At 43.5% G+C, this 20,271-nt stretch overlaps 1 protein-coding gene across 1 annotated transcript in view; it reads left to right on the top strand.

Moving 5' to 3' along the window:
* The window catches only part of RBPMS (RNA binding protein, mRNA processing factor), a 74,849-nt gene extending 58,633 nt beyond the window's left edge, over window positions 1–16,216 (top strand). Inside the window, exons 7-9 of the mRNA XM_083420674.1 lie at window positions 7,129–7,198; window positions 12,456–12,563; window positions 13,768–16,216. Of these exons, the coding sequence (XP_083276800.1) occupies window positions 7,129–7,191 (63 nt within the window). The 3' untranslated portion in view covers window positions 7,192–7,198; window positions 12,456–12,563; window positions 13,768–16,216. The remainder of the gene's footprint in view (window positions 1–7,128; window positions 7,199–12,455; window positions 12,564–13,767) is intronic.
* The last annotated feature ends 4,055 nt before the right edge of the window (window positions 16,217–20,271 follow it).

Raw genomic sequence — 20,271 nt, 5'->3', positions numbered from 1 at the left:
CAGTGATGACCATGCGTCAATCAGATGCGTGTAAAAAGGTTGCTGCCTGTTTCCTTGTTGTTTGGGCAGCCCAGGACGTTTCCGAGCACAATTCAAAGTATTGGTGTTGACCTTTAAAGCTCTAAACGGCCTCAGCCCAGTAAACCTGAAGGAGCGTCTCCACCCCTATCATTCTGCCCGGACACTGAGGTCCAGCGCCGAGGGCCTTCTGGCGGTTCCCTCATTGCGAGAAGCAAAGCTACAGGGAACCAGGCAGAGGGCCTTCTCGGTAGTAGCGCCCGCCCTGTGGAACGCCCTCCCATCGGATGTCAAAGAGATAAACAACTACCTGACATTCAGAAGACATCTTAAGGCAACCCTGTTCAGGGAAGTTTTTAATGTGTGACATCTTAGTGTATTTTTGGTCTTTGTGGAAGCCACCCAGAGTGGCTAGGGAAAGCCAGCCAGATAGGCGGGGTACAAATAATAAATTATTATTATTATTACCCACACTTGTGCCCTGGGGGGGTTACTTTGGGGCTGCTAACACAACAAAAGCAATGTGGAAGGCAACAGTTACAAGTTCCCGGTCTTAGGAGCCACAGCAGGCTCTCAGATTCTCCAGCGGTTTAACTTCCTTCCTGGAGGCGCCCCCCGTTATCTTCCATTACAGAAGAATGTGAACAGCTAACGTTGAGAGGTGGACGTCAGAAAACAGAAATAAAATCCAAAATGGCCTTGATAGAATGGTAAACTGCCATTTTTTATGTGTGGGGAGTTCAATCCTCCTCAGTTTGCGCTTGCAAAAGGTTTTCCCGTGTACCCAAATGCTGCAAGAAGCAGGACTGAACTCCCTGCAAATCAACCAGTGTGTGAGGAATTCAGTCCTGCTTGGTCGTTGTCTGCCGTTTTACCCAACTCTTGTGGGCCAACACTGACAGATGGATGGTACCACTCACACACCACACCCATCCCCTGTTGTCATTATGATGTCAGATGATTGACTGGTGAGTGGTTCTGCCCTCTTGTCAAAGTTTGCCCAAGGGGAAAGTGATGGAGAGATAAAGCCGAAAGCGATGAGAGGTAATAGTTCAATTTGACTGTGCCCTAGTCAAATCTTATCTGGACTCTGCTGCATCCAGTTCTGGGCACCAAACATGGAGACAAACTGGAATTATTTCAAAGGGAGCAGTGAATATGGCTGGTGGGAAAGCAATCCTGTGCAGAAAGATTGAAGGAGAGAAGCCTTGAGGAGAGATGTCAGAGCACTCTTCAAAAATACTTGAATGGCTCTTACATACAGAAGAAAGACTCATTCAAGACTAGATTTGATGTTGCTTAACTTACAAGGGATGGGACGCGGGTGGCGCTGTGGGTTAAACCACAGAGCCTAGGACTTGCCGATCAGAAGGTCGGCGGTTCGAATCCCCGCGACAGGTGAGCTCCTGTTGCTCAGTCCCTGCTCCTGCCAACCTAGCAGTTTGAAAGCACGTCAAAGTGCAAGTAGATAAATAGGTACCACTCCAGTGGGAAGGTAAACGGCGTTTCTGTGCACTGCTCTGGTTCTCCAGAAGCGGCTTGGTCATGCTGGCCACATGACCCGGAAGCTGTACGCCGGCCCCCTCGGCCAATAAAGCGAGATGAGCGCCGCAACCCCAGAGTCGGTCACGACTGGACCTAATGGTCAGGGGTCCCCTTTACCTTTACCTAACTTACAAGGGTGTAAATTTGGCTTGAATATTAGGAGAAACTTGCTGATGGTAAGAGCAGCTAAAAATCGAAACTTCTTAGAAGTCAGGGGGGCAGGACTCTTCCTTGCCTGAGGTTTTAAAACAAGCTGGATGGCAATTGGCTGGGGATGCTTCCCCCCAGTTGTACTGCAGGGTTGGAGTAGGATTCAAATGGTGCTGTTTAAGGACAGATGAGCATTCAAATCCACACTTGTTCCATATCTTCTGTCTCCTTTCCTCCCCACTCTCCCTGCTTCTCAAGTACTGGGTTTGCAATATTTTTAATCAGGCAGATTAATCTATTTTTAAAACTTTTGATCAAGTAACAAGGTTCCCTGATTAACTAGGCAAACATAAGTGTATTTAATTTTTTTTAAAAACCACACACCATTTTAGGAAAGTTCTTCACCGTTTTCTTGAACACACGAGGAGATGCCTCCTTGATTAATTAAGGATGGTGCTCGCTGCTTCATCTAAAAGCACGCATTGCCCCTCAAAACTATTTTTATCCCTTCGCTCACATGGGCACGTTTAATTCTCATTGGATTCCTTTAAGTTGTTGACAAGTCCTGTCAGATGTACAGATCGTACAGTATTGACTGCCCCAACAGACCTAGAGGCAGAAAACTCTGTAAGTAAAGGCCTCCTCATAATGTTTTTCCCTCCCTTTGCATTTCTTCAGTGAAACTGAGTTGGAAAAGGGTCAGCTGGTGGTTCAGGACACTATAGCAGTTTCTGCCAGGACTGCTTTGCACGCTGCACCATTAAGCATAGCCTTTAAGACTTCTGAAGCATGAACGAGACAAGCAAATGTTTTGAAAAGACTTGTGTGTCACGCAGGGCTGGCTTGCTTCCCTGTCAAATCTGCATGTGGGTCTGTTCCTGCGTGTAGTGGGGAATAGCCCCAAGGAATTATGGGAGTTACAACCTCTTGGTCAGAGACTTCAGGGATACGGTTTACGTCAAGGTGTAAAGAAGCCCTTTCCCCGCCATTTCACTTGCGTACATGACCTCCCACGCCAACACCACCGTTCAGTTAAATAGGTGGCTGTTCTTCTAAACTAGGCTGCCGCTTGCCTTGTCTTACCAAGCAGAAAAATCATGGAACTTACTCATGGTAGTTACAAAGGTGTGAGAGAGGGGGGTGTAGGTGCTGGTGGAGGAACTACATTGTGTTCTTTCTCTGAATTGTAGCTGCCAGAGAAAGACGCATGTTGGGTGGGAGCAGAACAGAAGGGGCACCATGTTCAGAACTATTTCCCTAGGCATGTTTGCATGGCACTGTCATTACAATTTTTAGGGCACAGGTGAATCCCTCTTTGCCATGTGAATTTCTGACAGCATTTAAGATCCTTGTGGACTTTCACTATTTTTGTGTTGCAGCGGCAACTAGGGCCGCTCCATTTGCTTGCTACATTGCACTGTTGTTGCAGTGAAGTAATGCTTTTGTCCCAGAAGTCTTTTGTTTGTTTGCTTGCTTGTTTGAAATGAGAGACAGAGATAGTTTAAATGTTCACTTGTCTTTCACCACTGCATTTGTACATGACCCGTATCTTTAAGAAAAGGATCATCTGCACAAGTCTTATGTTGCAATCCTACACACTCCTGAGATTGAATTCCAGTGTTGAAGCCAGTGAGACATGCCTCTGAATAGAAGGCGCACCTAAGATTTCACCATGGGTGTGTTTGGAATTAGGCACCCAAACCATAGTATGGCTTTGAATTCATTAATAATAATATTTTATTTTTATTTATTTTTATTTATACCCTGCCCATCTGGCTGGGTTGCCTCAACCACTCTGGGTGGATTCCAACACATATAAAAACATAAGAAAATGCCAAACATCAATGCTAGCAATCTAATCCAGTATAAAAAGTCACAATAACTTTAAACAGCTTATATCAAACAAAGCAACATTCAACAATCCACCAGAATCTAATAGTAAAACCGTAAAGTTAAACATCAGCACATAATAATCAGTTTACACTTATCAACCACAATAGAGAATTGCCAATCTATAATCAATAAAAATAACAGCAAATTGCAATGCATAAAATGCCACAAAAGATACAAAAAGGGTAAAATTGTGACAAGGACACACAACTTATAAAACTATTTTTTTAAAAAATACACCTGAACTCCTCTCCTCAGCTGCTGCTGCTGTTCTCAAACTCATGGTCTGGGAAAGGCTTCCAGGGCTGGCGTGTGGGGCAGGGCAGATGGAAACTCCATTGCCTGGTGAAGAATTCATTAATGTCTGCAGTTTCAGAGCAAGGTGAAGCCGGTGGAGGGGTATGACTGCAAGAGCTCCCTCTTGTGGTGAATTGAATTCTGCCCCAATTGATTCTGCGGCCATAGTGATGAAGGTTTGGGATTATAGCGCTCTTTCCCAAACCAACTGAACTTGGCTCTTTGGAACTTGCTGTATGTTCCCCCCACATTTCTAATTGCTACGTGATAAAAGATAATCTTAGCAGCAGTCTCTGGCTTTGCTTTGCCCCTGCCCTCTTGCCTGACTTACTCATTTGCGCACTGAACTCAGAAGAGGCCAGCTGCTCTAAATGGGAGAGCAGGCTTTGTGCAGCTTGGAAAAAGATGGTGCAAGGAGGTAATTGGGCTTGTCATCTAGGTATTGACTTGTAGGGCAGGAGCTCTTTCTTGGTCCTGTTTAGGTGTCTTGTAGGGTTTGCTTAAGGGACGCAGGCGGCGCTGTGGGTTAAACCACAGAGCCTAGGACTTGCCGATCAGAAGGTTGGCGGTTCAAATCCCCGTGACGGGTGAGCTCCCGTTGCTCGGTCCCTGCTCCTGCCAACCTAGCAGTTCGAAAGCATGTCAAAGTGCAAGTAGATAAATAGGTACCGCTCTGGCGGGAAAGTAAACGGCGTTTCTGTGCGCTGCTCTGGTTCGCCAGAAGCGGCTTAGTCATGCTGGCCACATGACCCGGAAGCTGTACGCCGGCTCCCTGGGCCAATAAAGCGGGATGAGCGCCGCAACCCCAGTCGTCCACAACTGGACCTAATGGTCAGGGGTCCCTTTACCTTTACTAGGGTTTGCTTCCGGTAAGGCACCCCCTTTCCCAGAGTCCTTATGAGTCTTCTTCCCCCACCAACCTTCTTGTCTGGTAGTTGAGAATCTTCAGAGTATACTATTGAAAAGTTAGTGGTAGTCAGACTGGATGTTTAAGTATATGTAACTGCTTTCATTCCCCCCACCCAAACAAATATGACACATGAGAATTAATAAGGGTCTTGCTAGACCACTTCCTTTTGTAGCAATTGCAATACACTGTGCTAGATGCTGTTTGGTTTTAATTTTATTTCTATTGCTTCTTATATTTTGTATCTTGCTGCATTACCATTTGAATTCCATAGCTTCCCAAGTGTAATAAAATAAGAGAGAAGTGGTAAAATACAACGAAAAACCAGTGTGAATTAATGTGATAGTTGATGTGCCATCTCCTGTCTTCAGCCACAAATCCACAGACTTGTCGTGGACCACCTGAACGATGCTTGTGGACTGGTGGTCCGTGGGCCAGTTTGGCAGCCCTTCCACTATATGATCTCGGTGAAACTTTCAGTAGATGGACTCATACAAATAAAAATGAACGTGCCTGTTTTGTTTAAAAGAAGGAGGCAAGGCATATTGCATGCCCACAAATTTTATAATGAACATTTGTTTTCTTAAAAATTCTTGCTTCTGGAAATGTTTGTGCGTACACATGCGATAGAGAATATATATATATCACACTCTGAAATTAGCATAGCCCTACTGACACCACCAGCACAACTTGAAGGCTCTGATTCATTTTGGCTGTTTTCTCACTTAATGCAACACTTGCATCTGTTTTGATGGGATGGCTGGTGTCAATTGCCAGGAAATGTCTAAATTTATAAGTATTGTTGGGGTCTGGATGGGCTGGGTATAGCATCTGAAGAATGTTTGGTCTAGTTCAGCTCTCAAATCCACTCCGATTTCCCGATAGTGACCCAGGGACTAGAGGTGTTTTGCTGAAAAACCTGACAACTTTCCACGGGTGGTGTGGCTCGGGAATAGAGTTGGTGTTGTCTTTTTTCAGTTTATACTAATTTTGTATCTCTCTTTTGGGGTTTTGTATATAAAATGTAGAAAAAAATTCTCCTATAATAATTTTAAGCTATTTTGCTGTATGAGTGGAACTGTGGGTGCCTGTTGTGCCCTATCTTGATTTGAAAACTTGATTAGGAACTCTCCTGCGGCACTTGGGGACCTGTGATCTTTGTCTCCATTCTAGAAAATATTGAGAGGGGCATGTTCTTGCATGTGCCCAGTGATCTTCCATCTGGTCCCACTAGAACAGACTTCCTCAACCTGGTGTCTTCCAGTTGTTGCTGGACTCCAACTCCCACCAGCCTCAGCCAGCATGGCCAATGGTCAGGAATGATGGGAGTTTTTGCCCAACAACATTAGAGGGCACCAGGTTGTGGAGAAGCTGTTCAAGAGGCACAGTACGAAAGTGGGTCATGTCAGGACAGACACCTGCCATTTCCCTTGAGCTTCTAATGGTATTGGGTTGCTCTTTATTGCATCTGTTCAGTTTTAAAGCTACAATAGTGTGTGTGTGTGTGTGTGTGTGTGTGTGTTTATTTTTATTATAAGAGATAAAAAGGAAACACACACGCACACACACACAAAGTAACAGTGCCAAAAGGAAACAGTGGAGACATCAAAACTTTAGCCGGGGAAACAAAGCCAGATGGGTGGGGTATTTATAATAATATAATATAATATAATATAATATAATATAATATAATATAATATAATAATATAAATGATGATGTCGTCCTCAGGACACTGGGACACGATCGAATAACACCAAAAATTGCAGACAAAATAAATGCTTAAAAAAGGATAAAAGATAAAAAACTTTACATAATTACAAGGGTGAAAAAAAATTACAGAACAGCCGTGTTCAATGCTTCTTCCGTCTCCAGATTTACGATGTCCCCTGATGCTCTAGAGACAGGTGTAAAACTTACAGAATCCATGTAATCTGTATGAACAGGTACCTTTCTAATCTCGCATTATCATAGTGGAGAGTCCAGTGGTTAATAAAACAATTCCATCTCTCTACTAGCTCATCTGCTCCTTCGTCCTTCCCTCCTCCTTAGTAGGTCTGTCAGTTTATCCATAAGGCCAGCGTGATACATTTTGTTAACATTCTGTTGTTGTTATGGTATTCTGTTGTTAATCTTCCTGCTTTGCATAGCTGCCTTGGGGCATCTGCAAGAAGGTGGGGTGTAAATTTCAAATTGAGATGAAAGAACGCGTTGCTTGAGATTCAAAGGTGAGTCCTGCGTCCGAGGAGGCTGAGGGCCGCTCTTATAAATGCCTTCCAAGTCTTGTCTCTCACTTTTGTTTTGATTTTTTCTCTCTCTCCAGATGCGCTGGCTCCCTCCCTCAGAGGCTACTTCTCAGGGCTGGAAGTCCCGTCAGTTCTGCTGAATACTGTGTAAGTGGATGAGAAAGACCTTGTGCAAATGCTCCAGATTAGCACAAGAGGGAGCCCGAGCGCTGTGTTGTTTTTGTTTTCTTCACTTCCTCGGTCTCATATGGATTGGTGGGAGGCTTGTGGCTACTTCCATTCTCTGCTTGTCATGCAGCCTTGGGCCTGAAATTGCTCCTTCTGTACTGCTTGCAGGTAGTCTCTCTCCGTGTCGCCACCCCCCTACTCCCTGCAATCCCCTTTCTGGGAATAAATATTCAACCTTTTTAGAACGAAAGAGAGCTGGTTCATGCTGTTGACCAAACTCTTTTATCGTTTCCCTTTCTCCCACAAACACATTGAAAAGAGTATAGGTTGTTAGTTAGCCCAAGGCCTGGTTGAAGAGGAACATTTTTGCCTGGCTCCTAAAGGTGTATAATAAAGGTGCCAGCCGAACCTCCCTGGGAAAAGCATCCTGCAGGGAGCCACTGCAGAGAAGGCCCCGTTCTTGTGTCACCACCCTCCAGACCACTTAAGGAGGAGGCGCATGAAGAAGGGCCACAGAAGATGCTATCAGGGGCTGCGTAGGTTCACATGGAAGAGGCTGTCCTTGACATATTGTGGTCCTGAGCCATTTAAGGTGTTCTACGTCAAATACAGCAATTTGAATCAATGTTCCCCTTGCCTTGGGTGGCAGCGATTAGTGTCTGCATAGTCACACATCACCCCCTCTACCATTTCTTTCCGGGGCATAAATAATACCTTAAGTGTAGATGAAGAAGAGTTTGGATTTGATACCCCGCTTTATCACTACCCAAAGGAGTCTCAAAGAGGCTAACATTCTCCTTTCCCTTCCTCCCCCACAACAAACACTCTGTGAGGTGAGTGGGGCTGAGAGACTTCAGAGAAGTGTGACTAGCCCAAGGTCACCCAGCAGCTGCATCTGGAGGAGCGGGGAAGCGAACCCAGTTCACCAGATTACGAGTCTGCCGCTCTTATCCCCACCACACTGCATTTATTTGTTACTTTCCTCCTGCAATATGTGGGAGGGATCCTCAAGAGTCTGGGACTGACCCCAGAGTCTGATTGGCTAGCTGAGTTCACGGGGAAAAAACACTGCATGGGGTTTGTGTCCAAAACACAAAAAACTCCTTTGACCCTCTGAAGATAAAAGCAACCAACATGTAGCCTCTCTGTCTCCTCCTGCTTTTTTGTAAAGCAGCAGAGAGCAATAGACCAATAATCTTCCCTCCCTGTTTTTCGTCCCATTTCAGCCAAAGAAAACAAATCTGTTCTTAAAAATTAATGAAAGCTTCACTGGCTGCACATCAAAGTTGGAGAGCTATAAATCAGTGGGGTTATTAAAGGACATGAGGTTTGAGGGTGAAAGATGCATGCGGAGCTGCATGCTGCAAATAGGTTGGGATGACTTAAAAACTGAACCAGCAAGGACAGAAGGTAGTGAGGCTGAACTGATGGGAGAGAACTGCAAAATTTGTTCCCTTACAGAATGCTGGTTCCAGAATCTCAGGAAGCACTTCATACCCCAAAGTTCTGGTTGCTGTAGAACAGTGTTCTTCAAACCTTCTATTGGCAGAGAACACTTTCCGCATCAGCTGCGTCTCGCTGTGTGTTGCAGAGGACTCTGGGGCATGTCCTAAGTACACCGTCCATTCAGCCAGAGTACTAGCTGTATACCTATTGGGCTTCATTGTCACACATTCTCAGCAGAATATGCATGAGATCTCTCCCAACACACTCGTTATCTGTTCATTCAAGGGAATATGTGCAGCGAAGGGCAAGCAGTTTTGTTGTTGTTGTTGTTGTTTAGTTGTTCAGTCGTGTCCCGACTCTTCGTGACCCCCTAGACCAGAGCACGCCAGGCACTCCTGTCTTCCACTGCCTCCCGCAGTTTGGTCAAACTCATGCTGGTAGCTTCGAGAACACTGTCCAGCCATCTCATCCTCTGTCGTCCACTTCTCCTTGTGCCCGCCATCTTTCCCAGCATCAGGGTCTTTTCCAGGGAGTCTTCTCTTCTCATGAGGTGGCCAAAGTATTGGAGCCTCAGCTTCACCATCTGTCCTTCCAGTGAGCACTCAGGGCTGATTTCCTTCAGAATGGATAGGTTTGATCTTCTTGCAGTCCATGGGACTCTCAAGAGTCTCCTCCAGCACCATAATTCAAAAGCATCAATTCTTCGGCGATCAGCCTTCTTTATGGTCCAGCTCTCACTTCCATAGATCACTACTGGGAAAACCATAGCTTTTACTATACGAACCTTAGGGCAAGCAGTATGTGATGCCAATAAAGGTTTGCTGATGATGGCAAGCAGTGTTCAGTGAAACTCAACTTATATTCTGATTTATTAGCTCAAGAAATACATACCCAACTGCCACCCCAGAAAGTTTTGAAATTGTTCAGCATCACAGGACAATAGGTGCCTGCTTTAACATAGATACCAACTATTGTGCTGTGATGCTGAATAACTTCAAAATTTCGTCTCATATCCGCACTCACAAATCCATTTAATCTTCTGACGTCTGAAAACACAAACCTCATTGTGTGTGGTTAGAAGTACAATGTGCTGCCGTTTTCCTTTAAGAATAAACTCAGCAAACGGCCTTTCCCTAATATAGTGATTTTATCTTCCAAAGCCCAAATTTATCTAGGATTATTGGATTGTGGTGGTTGTTTTTTTCCCCCTAGAGAGAGGGAGCCAATGAGTTGTTTTCATACCAGCGTATCAGAGTGAGCAAGAGATGCATGCAAAAATGAGGCTTGAGTCCTTGTGGATTGTTCTCCCCCTTCCAGATGCACGCAGAGCCATATTTGGGAACAGTTCCCTCAGCGGCAAGCTGGCTGCTGCAATAGGAAAGCCTCAGTAAAGAAAGAAAGAGTTCACCTCCAATGATTTTGCATGTTACATGAACAATAGAAGACAAAAGGGCTCTATTTTAAGAAGTGCTGAGACTGATGTAACAAGCCAAGCACCTGCCTCTCTAAGCATTATTTACATGCTTCAGCAAGTATACATGATGCACTTGGCCATAGGAATTTGCTCCCTTGCATGTAGCATTAGTACACCAGAGACGCAGGTGTCCTCAGCGGCTGGTAAGGCTTCACCTGATAAGGCAGATGCAGCCATTCCCGGAGGACAGCTGGACCACAGTTGTCTGTTATTGGAAACCTCAAAGTTGGATTACTGCAGTGCTCTTGGGGGCGGGAGGCTACCCTTGAGGCTGCAGTTTCAGTTAGGCTGCTTATGGGAGCAAACCTACTCCCAGCTGCCAATCCTGCTACTGAACCAAGTTCAAGATCGAGACTACCTTTTCTCTTGCATACCAAGTAGGAGACTGTGTTCTGCAGGGGAGTTTTTCCTCAAAGTCCCCCAGATATCAGAAACTTTCTGCACAGTAACTGAAAGGAAGGCTTTCAGTGGGGCTGCCCTTGTTTTGTGACAGGAGCACACTTAACCTGTACTTTACAGAAACAGTAGAAGACTTTGTTTTGTTTTGACAAGCTTATCCATTCAGATGAAAAGGCCTCCGCTTTAGATTTAAAAACCATGTAAAATGGACATCTGCCTTTAGCTGTTGTTTTTGTACTGTTGTTAAAACGATTTTTAGCCGTGTTTTACAGCATGTTTGTAAATTGCCTTTAGACAAATGCAGGAGGAGACTGGCAAATAAATAAATCACCATAATCTCACCCAAAAGGCATTCAGTGGAAAGAGTAGCCATTGAGCAGCCTATCCTTCGGTTAATTTATTGGCTATACTAGCCAAATATAATGACCGTCTCTTGATGTGCAGAGGTAGACGTCTAAAATCCAGATACTGAGGGAAGAAAGGAGGAATAGCCATGGTGTGTTGCTTGTGACCTTCTCAGAAGCATCGAGCTACCCTTTTTATTTAAAACAATGTTTTGGGTGTTGGAGCTGGGGTGCTGGTCAGATTGGGTGAAGGGAGGCTTCTCATGGCCTTTGAAAAACAGGTCAAGCTTGACTTCAGCAAAAATGGGGCACGTTAAGAAAACATAGTTAATAAAGCTACTGTGCAACTGGGAACACCAGATGGAGGAAGGATTCGATGGGAGTCCAGCTTAGTTGTGGCTTTGGCTGCATAGGAGCACTCTAACCCTGTCCCTAAGCTAGAATCATAGAATCATAGAGTTGGAAGTGACCAGAAGGGCCATCGAGTCCAACCCCCTGCCAAGCAGGAAACACCATCAGAGCACTCCTGACATATGGTTGTCAAGCCTCTGCTGGACTGTTGTTATTGTGTCATTTGCAAAAGTGGGGCTTTTCAAGCTAGAAAACAATTGAACACTGATGAGGTTGTCATAGAAAAGAAAAAGACGAGGAAAAAGAAGCAAAGGGACAAATGTGGTATTGTTGGTGTACAGTCAGCATTGTTTGAAAGTCGCTGTCAAGAGTAAAGGCTCAGTAGGTTTTCACCCTGAAATTATAATTCCTCAAGAACATAGACAGTGGATCCAGGGCAAACCGCTGCTTATATTCTTGATGTCTAATTAGTTCGGCTACAGCTGTTGTGGTTTAGCAGATTTGTATGTTGCGGTCGTGCTGAGAACTCTCTCCAATCTCCAACACTATTATAAATGGATTTTCCTAGATAGAGGCAATCTTCAGATTTCACTATTAAACACAGAAGCTAAGGTGTCCAATCTCTGTCATTTGTCCAGTCATTGTATTCACTGGGGGAAAAGGCCCTATGTATTTGATATAATTATATCTAAGGGCCTATGCAGTGCTGTTTTTCTAGAAAAAGAGGTGCTGGAACTCACTCATTCTCTTAGAATGGCAATGGTGCCCACCTGAGAGGTGCCAGAACTGATTTCTGGTGAGTTCCCCCTGAAAAAAAAAGCACTGGCTATGCATTGTGTATTTTTCTTTATTGTAAATCGCTTGGAGAGCTTTGGGTGTCAAGCTGCTATTAAGTTTAATAAATTAACAAAAAAACAATCCTATAATGTACCAACTTTTTTCAATAAGGAAATATTCATATTAAGAATCTTTGTAGCCATTATGGGGAATAATACCAACTGTCCCACCGATGAATTCAATGCTAAAGTTTTAAGATGATGATTGTGGCAGTATTTCTGGTAACGTAACTCTTTGTGTGTTGTACATCTACTCTCTTGCAATTTGAAGACATGATTTCATATCTCCCTTTAACATCTTTAGAGATGGTCCTTGTCATATTACCCATTTCATTCTAAAGAAGCATGAATGTTTCTGACAGCGCATGTACCTTTCTGTTGTGCAGGTACCAGGTGTGTGATGGCGGCTACAATCTGTCTTGTGGGTATTAATGCGTTCTTCCTAAGTCGCTACTGGGTATCTTACCTCCATCTTCAAATTTGCAGTGTGGTGGGTAAGTGAAGACCTGGTTGCGAAAATATGCTTTAATTTGATGAGCCAGACAGTTTAAGCAGTGCAGCCAAAAGCCTTAGACCCTCCATTTTCATCTTGGATCATCTTGACTTTGAGCCAAGAGACTCTGCTGAATAAATGCTGTTTATATGCATCTTCCCTGGTGTATAACCAAGCTGGCAGTGCTAGCTGGAAATAACCTTGCACTGAAAAACCACCAGTTGGCTGCTGCTGGGTGATCAGTATATAGCAGGGGTTGGCAACCTAAGGCCCGCGGGCCACAAGTGGCCCGCTCGGTCGGCTCCCATGCGCTGCACTAAACCAGCACGGAGCAGAGTGGGGACCGCCTTCTGCGATGCTGGCTAGCTTCCCATTGGCTGCAGGAAGCTCCTGCAGCCAATGGGAAGCTGCGCACACCTCCGCCGTACCAGAAGGAATGCCGGAAATAGCGTTTGCGCATGAATGCATGCACGCACACTCCGGCCCACCGTAGCGTCTGCGGGACCGTGAACCGGCCCAAGCCACAAAAACTTTGCCGGCCCCTGATATATAGCATAGCTTCAGAAGGCAAAGCTTTTGTTCATACAAGAGCTCTGTTTTGCGTTTGGCCGCACTGAAGCTTTCTTTGAGATAGCAGCTTGCTAATTCAATTGGCTTGAGCTCAGCAGTAACACTTGGTGTTGCTTTTCCTTTTGGAATCGGTCAGAAGCATGTCTCTCTCGCTGCCATGGAGTGAGAAATGCATACACAGGAAGAGGCACCCCCAGAGCCCATGCATACAGTGAAATCAGTGTGCAAATCCAAGCAGAGGGTCTTACGACACAAGAAAGTTAAAGAATTCCTGTACATAATTTAATCCACCCTCACCTTCTTTCTATTCTGTTTTGCCCTGTGTTCACACATTATTCTTTGAGTGCTAAAGGTTCTGTTCTGCTCTTAAGAGAAGGTCTCGAGCAGAACTGGCAATTTCTCCACTAGCAGATTCCATAGAGGGGAGGGGTATCCTACTTGTCAGCACTGCATCTGTTTCAGCAAGGTGCTACCTATGTTCTTATTGAGGGGCCCTGTGCCTTGTGCCTGAAACCCCCTGGCCTAGAGATCTAGGTGTCCATATGTACGTGAACACCCACAGACTCTTCCACTTTCTCATCGTTCCAAGATTGTGATTGCCTTTTTCTAACTGATGCATCTTGCCTTTCTTACAGGCTTGAAAAAACCTCACACAAGGTTGGATTCCTTCAAGACTTTGCCACAGCCTCTATCACACATCTGCTCTTTTAGAAGTAAAGTAAAAAATACTGAGTAATAATAATGTTTTCCTCTTTTATGCTGTATAAAATTGTAAGGAAGAGTGCGGATTCTAAAAAGCGTGGCTGAACATCTGGTTTGAAAAAGTTATTTTCAAACAAAGCAACAAAGAGAACCAAGTATTTTTATACTAAGCATTTTAAGTAGAAAGATCTTACGCTGGGTTGGATCACTGATTACGTTCTTGACTTTTTGAATGCGTGTAATTGAAATTTCTCTTTCCCTGTCCTTTTAAGCTGCATGTTCAAGGCATGTTTTTAAATCTTGTTCAGATTTTTAAAAAGCGTATTGTTAAATTGTATAGACTCTTTGGCTATCCTGACGGGGAGCCTGAGAGGATGTGTGTTGAACATATGAAGTATTCCTGTGGTACGTGCTTCTCCCAGTTGTGCCAAATTATATCAAGCAAGACAATCAGATATGCAAATGTCTTTGTAACTTTGGGATATATTACCGTGTGCTGAACAGTATACTGGCAGTTCTGACAGCTGGTTTATGCTGTATTTTATCTGTGGTCACATATTTTGATATAAAACTATATGGAGGAGATGTGCTTTTTTTCTATGGCTTTCTACTGTGCACTAAGACCATTTTCATAATTACAACAGCTAGAAAAAGTGCAGTCATCACAATAAAATGACTGCAGCTACTTCTGCATACTGTATTCATTCAGACACATAGTTCCCAACATGCCGTTGTGTAACCAGTAGGATTCCTCGGTAAAAGAGAAAAGGAAAAGCATCTAGTTGGGCTATGGGAACCAGTCTTGAATGGCAGAGCCACGGAGGAAATGTCTTCTGTAAGACATTCCTAGCATTCCTAGTCTACTTGTTTTAAAAGAAATAAGGGTACATTTGCATGCCTTTGCTCCATGTACAGGAAGGATTGGTTCTGCTAAGGTGGTGGTGGTTGTTAGCCGGTAATGCTGCTGTCTGTGAAGTTGACTGAAACACTGAGCAGTAAAGCTCAAGTTCATTTCATGCCATTATCCCATATGCATGCAGAAAACCAAAGGCCTTCTCTGTCACTGGATCCAGATCTAAGGCTCTTCTTCTGTACAGATTTTCTAGGAAGTGCCAAACTTGGATACAACAGTTGACCTTCCAATGGCGCCACTAACATCCTCCATGTGTCTGCAAGGCTGCCAGGTTGTGTGAAACTCACATAAAAAGAGCCAACTCAGCGCCATTGTTCTATTAGTTTGATGTCTGCCCTCTGTCTATACGCAGACATTTCTGGTATAGAGGAATTCAGCAGCCCCTGTGTACCTACTTTTGTATAAGGTGTTGCTCCACCAGTGCCAAGATGAATGCCAGGATCCCTTGAGGTATTGGGAGAGAGTACCAGCTTGATTTTGCATGCGAACGTCTCTCTTACTGAACAACTACTTGGATTGCTTGTGCCGTCAACTGGGGCGTGGACACAATGGATTTGATTAGTCATCTACCTTCTCAAGCCTGATTCATGCCACCATTTTCAGGTGTGATATGTGGGTTGAGTGAATACAGCTTGTACGCTGTCCTCTGACCTGCTAATGAAGTTGGTTACATGACTTAGGCACCATTGGACAACCTGCCTGTAAATCAGTCAATCAGGATATCTGTCTATAGTGATGTAACAAAAACAGTTGCTTCACAAAAGGCAGAGAAGTAAAAAAAATAAAAATTAGAATTGACCTTGTCGTCAAAAGATGATTATGTGAGCCAGTCCCTCTGAGTACCATGATGATGTGGAGAGAAGGCCAGGGCCCTGGATCATTTATTGGTGTAGAAGACAAAACTTCCAACAGACCAGCTTCCTTCTTTCCTGAATGATATGCTCCACATGCCAGATTCTTGCTTCCTATCCTCCTTTGCAATCTAGTCATGATACAGCTATATGGTTACTTCCATAACAATACTGGTAGTTCTGACTAAACAAGGAAACTGTTTTAATACGGTTAAATCTTTCCAAATGGGCTTCCCCGAGTATTGTTAAATCTCCTGAGAACAAATGACTTCATTGTCTTAAAGAGAATGCGGTATTTTGCAGGGAATACAAGTGACAAATGTCAAGCAGTCGGAGGCTTTAAAATTGCAGGGGAAAGGGGGGTAGGTAAAAACCTATTCTTAAAACTAAATGGAAGACTTGAGTACAGAATTAAAATGTGACAGCGGGTGGCTGAATAACAGAATTGTGTTGGACTTTGTCAGCAAAAAACTTGATTTTTCCATATCTCCTCCTATTGGCAATAGCAGAAACAGAAGATGCTTCCAATTTATGGTTTTGTTTTTTTTAAAATAATGTTGTTAAAGGTACTTTTCTATTGTAATTTTCTAAAAATAAAGAAACAATGATTATAACTTATGCCTAAATAACAGTGGCCTCTGTTACAGTGTCTCCTTATCTGATTACCTGTTTGAGGAAATACAAGTTGCCTATGAGAATAAATTGCTTTCTAGGTGTGTTGATCCTGCTAGTGATCTCTGTGTGAGGTCAGGGTGTGTAACCTCTCATAGTATCAAGGAAACAGGATTTAAAACATCTCTGGCCTGGATCATGCAGGCATGTGCAATGCATTGCCATCCTTTCGCTTGGTAGTTCCCACATTCTGCAGTGTTGAGTAAACTGTTTTAAAAACTAATTATTTGAGCAGACACCAGGTAAGAAGAAACCTAATTCTCAGGTCTGTGGTGATTAGTCTGTGATGGCTCATTTATACTTGCAAGTTATCATGCAAAGCATTGCACGTGCCAAAGGGAGAGATGTCCCTGTGTCAAGAATAATTCCAGTTCAGTTGTAATAATAATCATTTAAAAAATTATCATCTATACTTCACCCATCTGGCTGGGTTGCCCAGGCCACTCTGGGTGGCTTCCAAGCCACATAAATACATAACAACTTCCTGACACAGGGCTGCCTTCAGATGTCTTCTAAAAGTTGTCTTGAGCCCTCTGCCTGAAATAATCTCTTGCCCGGCTTCAAAGCTTGAGGAATATATCTGTATTTGAAGCAAGCTTAGAATCCTGGATAATAAACAATTCTTGTCTCACCTCAGGTTCTTCTTGGGGTAACTGCGTATGTTAAACACTGTCCATCTTGGGCATGCAAAAGTAGCTGGAAATCCAGTTAGCATGAGCAGAGATTGGGGAATGGACCAAGATACAGGGTAACTACTTTTCAGACTCCTGCCATGAAAAAACAGTATGTTTATTATTCATTCAGATAGGTCTGATTAAGTCACTAAGGCTTGTATTGTTAAGATCTTTTATAAAGGAGCTCTTTAAATCAATGGAACGAACTGAAGACACAACTATAGGTTATTGGTTGGTCTTGCCACTATTCCAAACTCTTTATCCATATTTATATACGTTGAGGGCCAGTTTTTTTGTTGCATAAGAATTAATCATCTGCTTCAATATTTCTTGGCAACAGTGAGGTATAAGGCTTGTGTGCTACAGAAACCAGGGCTATACAACCTGCTGTGAGAGCTCAATCCAAGCAAATATTCAGCTGTTTTATCTCCCCATCCCCATATGCTCCCTGGTCACACATGTTGTAAACTAAGGCTGCAATCCTGTATTTACTTACCTATGTCTACTCAGAGGTATTTGGGTGATCCTTTTAAGGCTTGCTGGTCATGGCAAGGGCTATTTGGTGAAGCCAAGTAAAGGCAAATGGGACTCGGGCCCACTGAAAGTTCCCACTAAGAATGAAGGAGCCAAGATCGTGAGAACAGCATCCTTAGAATGCCACGCTGTTAAAACACCTGCCCATCCACAAATGGAGAAAACATTATTTCCAGCAAAAATGTCAGGACTGCATTGCATGTTAATAAATTGGTGAAATGTTCACCACAAACAAGGGGGAAGTGAGCATGGCTCATAGTACAGGGGGAAATGAATAACTTAAATGGAAAATCCTACTGATAACTGGCGCTCATGGAAACAAATGAGTGCAGAATAGGCATCTAATAGATATGTGAAGCCACACAAAACCTGCTAAATAAGCAGGAATCGTCACAGGGCAGTATCCTAAGATCCGAAAACACCCAAACAGGGCTCTATGAACCACCACTTTGGATGAAATGAGCTGCAATGCACATGTGCAATGCATGAGTCTCCATTATTAATCTCCATGTACAGTTACAGTGTTCTGTGCCATGAGATACCAAAACTGGCATCACATTTGTCACCAGCACTTCATCTTAGCCAGTGATACTTGTGTGTTGTCATAAATTTCTCTCTATAAGCAGTTAAGTGCCTGTTTCATTTTTACTTCATATTTTGCTTTTATGCTTTTTTATTGCCTTTTAAACTGAATAATGCCCTCGATAGTGGAGTTCTCCATCTTGTGTCGGAGTCAATATGCCTCTTGGATACCAATTACTGGGAATTGCAGGTGGGGAGGATGTTGTTGCACTCAGGCCCTGTTTACGGGTTTCCTATAGTCATCTGGCAACTGAGAACAGAATGCTAAACTCTTATTTCCTTTAATATATATATATACTATATATATTAGTAAGTTATCTCCCCTATGCAGAAAAATCGCTCACCTCTACAATTTCCTTTCACCCCCTTTCATTCATGGTGGGCACCAGCATGATCTTATCAACTCAATGCTCTCAACAGCTTTCTGCCTAGGTATCATTGTCAAACTATACTGCAGAATCATCAATAGGAAGCAGTGCCTGAATCTCTCATGAACAAGTCTGATTTTACATCTCTCAACCGTGAGACTTAATGGAGGCCACATTTAGTTTGGTGGGTCACAAATACAGGAAGCCAGCCTAGTGGAACTTGGAACAAGTCAATAGTGGTGCTGTGCTGGCATAGCTGAAGTCAACCACCTCATCTCCCACCTCCCAACACACCTGTTTCACTCCCTTGATGTGTTGCAGATGTTACATAAGCTCCCCTCCTAAAGCAGTTTAAGAGGCTGGGAGCTAGCTGAGGAATGAGCATTCCTTACACATACGCCACTTCTCTCAGGAGTGAATTTTCTCTTCCCATCTTAATAATAGTTACTGTTAATGAAATTTCCAATTTCTAGCTTCTGAAACCAAGAGGTAACCTGTTGTACCAGGCACTGCTAATAGTAGAAAGAAGAATTCTAACTTGACTGAAGGCATCCGTTGGTGAAAAACACCTATTTTTAATCAAGCCAAGGATATGCCTGCTGCTAGTCTCTAGGCAACAGCACACCAAGGAATCCGATCCAGCATATTAGCAGCTACCTCCGTGTGAGCCATGCAGCTGTAAGTAATTGGATGTCACTGCCATCACTATCTCCATGGTTATCCCTAACCTCGAATCCCTTTCCATCAGCAGGCAGCAAGAGCTTGCCACTCCCCTGTGTCATACCACCATCTGCCTGCACTTATAGAAAGTGACAGGGAAAGCCAAATGGGCATTCTTTACACAATTTGTCTAAGCTCACTTGCCTTTTTCTCCTCCGTTCTCTAAAAGCCTGGAAGGATTGCGATGAATTATAGATCAAATGCATTACAAACTACTTCATGTCAGTTCTCTCAGGCAACCATGCAAAATCCTGCTGCTACTTCCTTTTTATTCTGTTTTCCCTTTCCCCCCTCTTCCCTTGCCTATAGTGATAAATATCAGGGGAGGAAATAAAATTACCCTTCTGTTACACCAATTTGTAGAGCAGCATCAAACAGATCTGTATTTGTATTGCCGACCCAATAAACTTCCAAAATTACACTCTCAATTTGTGATGCCCAAGCTTTTAAGGGTGGCTAGGGACAGACAGCAAGTTGAATCTATGATTGGTTGTTGACCTCTAGGCCCAGTTTTTAACATTCAAAGCTAAATGGATTGGGTCCTTTGTACCTCGAAGAATACATGCCTGATACAAGCCTCTCCTTTACCGTAAGTTCATTTGAAGAGGCATTACTGCACGTGACAATTCCTTATCTAAGGTCAGAACTGGCAGTGGCACCATCCTCAATCTCAACTGCAAACACCACTGCAAGAACAGACAGGCTTTGCCTCACTGTCTTGCAGGTTTTCTAGATTGGGACACACACACTTTATTCATTTTAATTATGTAAATTAGGGCAGAGGTTTAAGAAAAATACTCTTACCTTCATTTATTTCTGTTTCCCACACAGCCAACAGGCAGAACAGGCAAGATATTCCTGATCACTCCATAACTGCTGTAGGTCAGATGATTAGGTAGAGAAGAGACCAAGCTCTTCTGAGAAATAATTCAGTTTTAAACTGCAAATAATACAGAGCTAAGGAACAGACTTTCATTAAATTAGTATATTGGTTGTCAAAACAGGAGGATGCCTGCTCTCTGAAGAGTGTAAAAAATTGCTAGAGAAGGCAAGAATACCTGATTCCTCACCTTCCATACACACAGTTTTTATTTGAGTCCTGAGGTGGATCAATTATTTTTTT

Source organism: Podarcis tiliguerta, assembly GCF_965153285.1.
Source record: "Podarcis tiliguerta genome assembly, chromosome: 17".
In the NCBI taxonomy this organism is placed as follows: Eukaryota; Metazoa; Chordata; class Lepidosauria; order Squamata; family Lacertidae; genus Podarcis; species Podarcis tiliguerta.
This window is presented reverse-complemented; position numbering and strand designations above follow the sequence as displayed.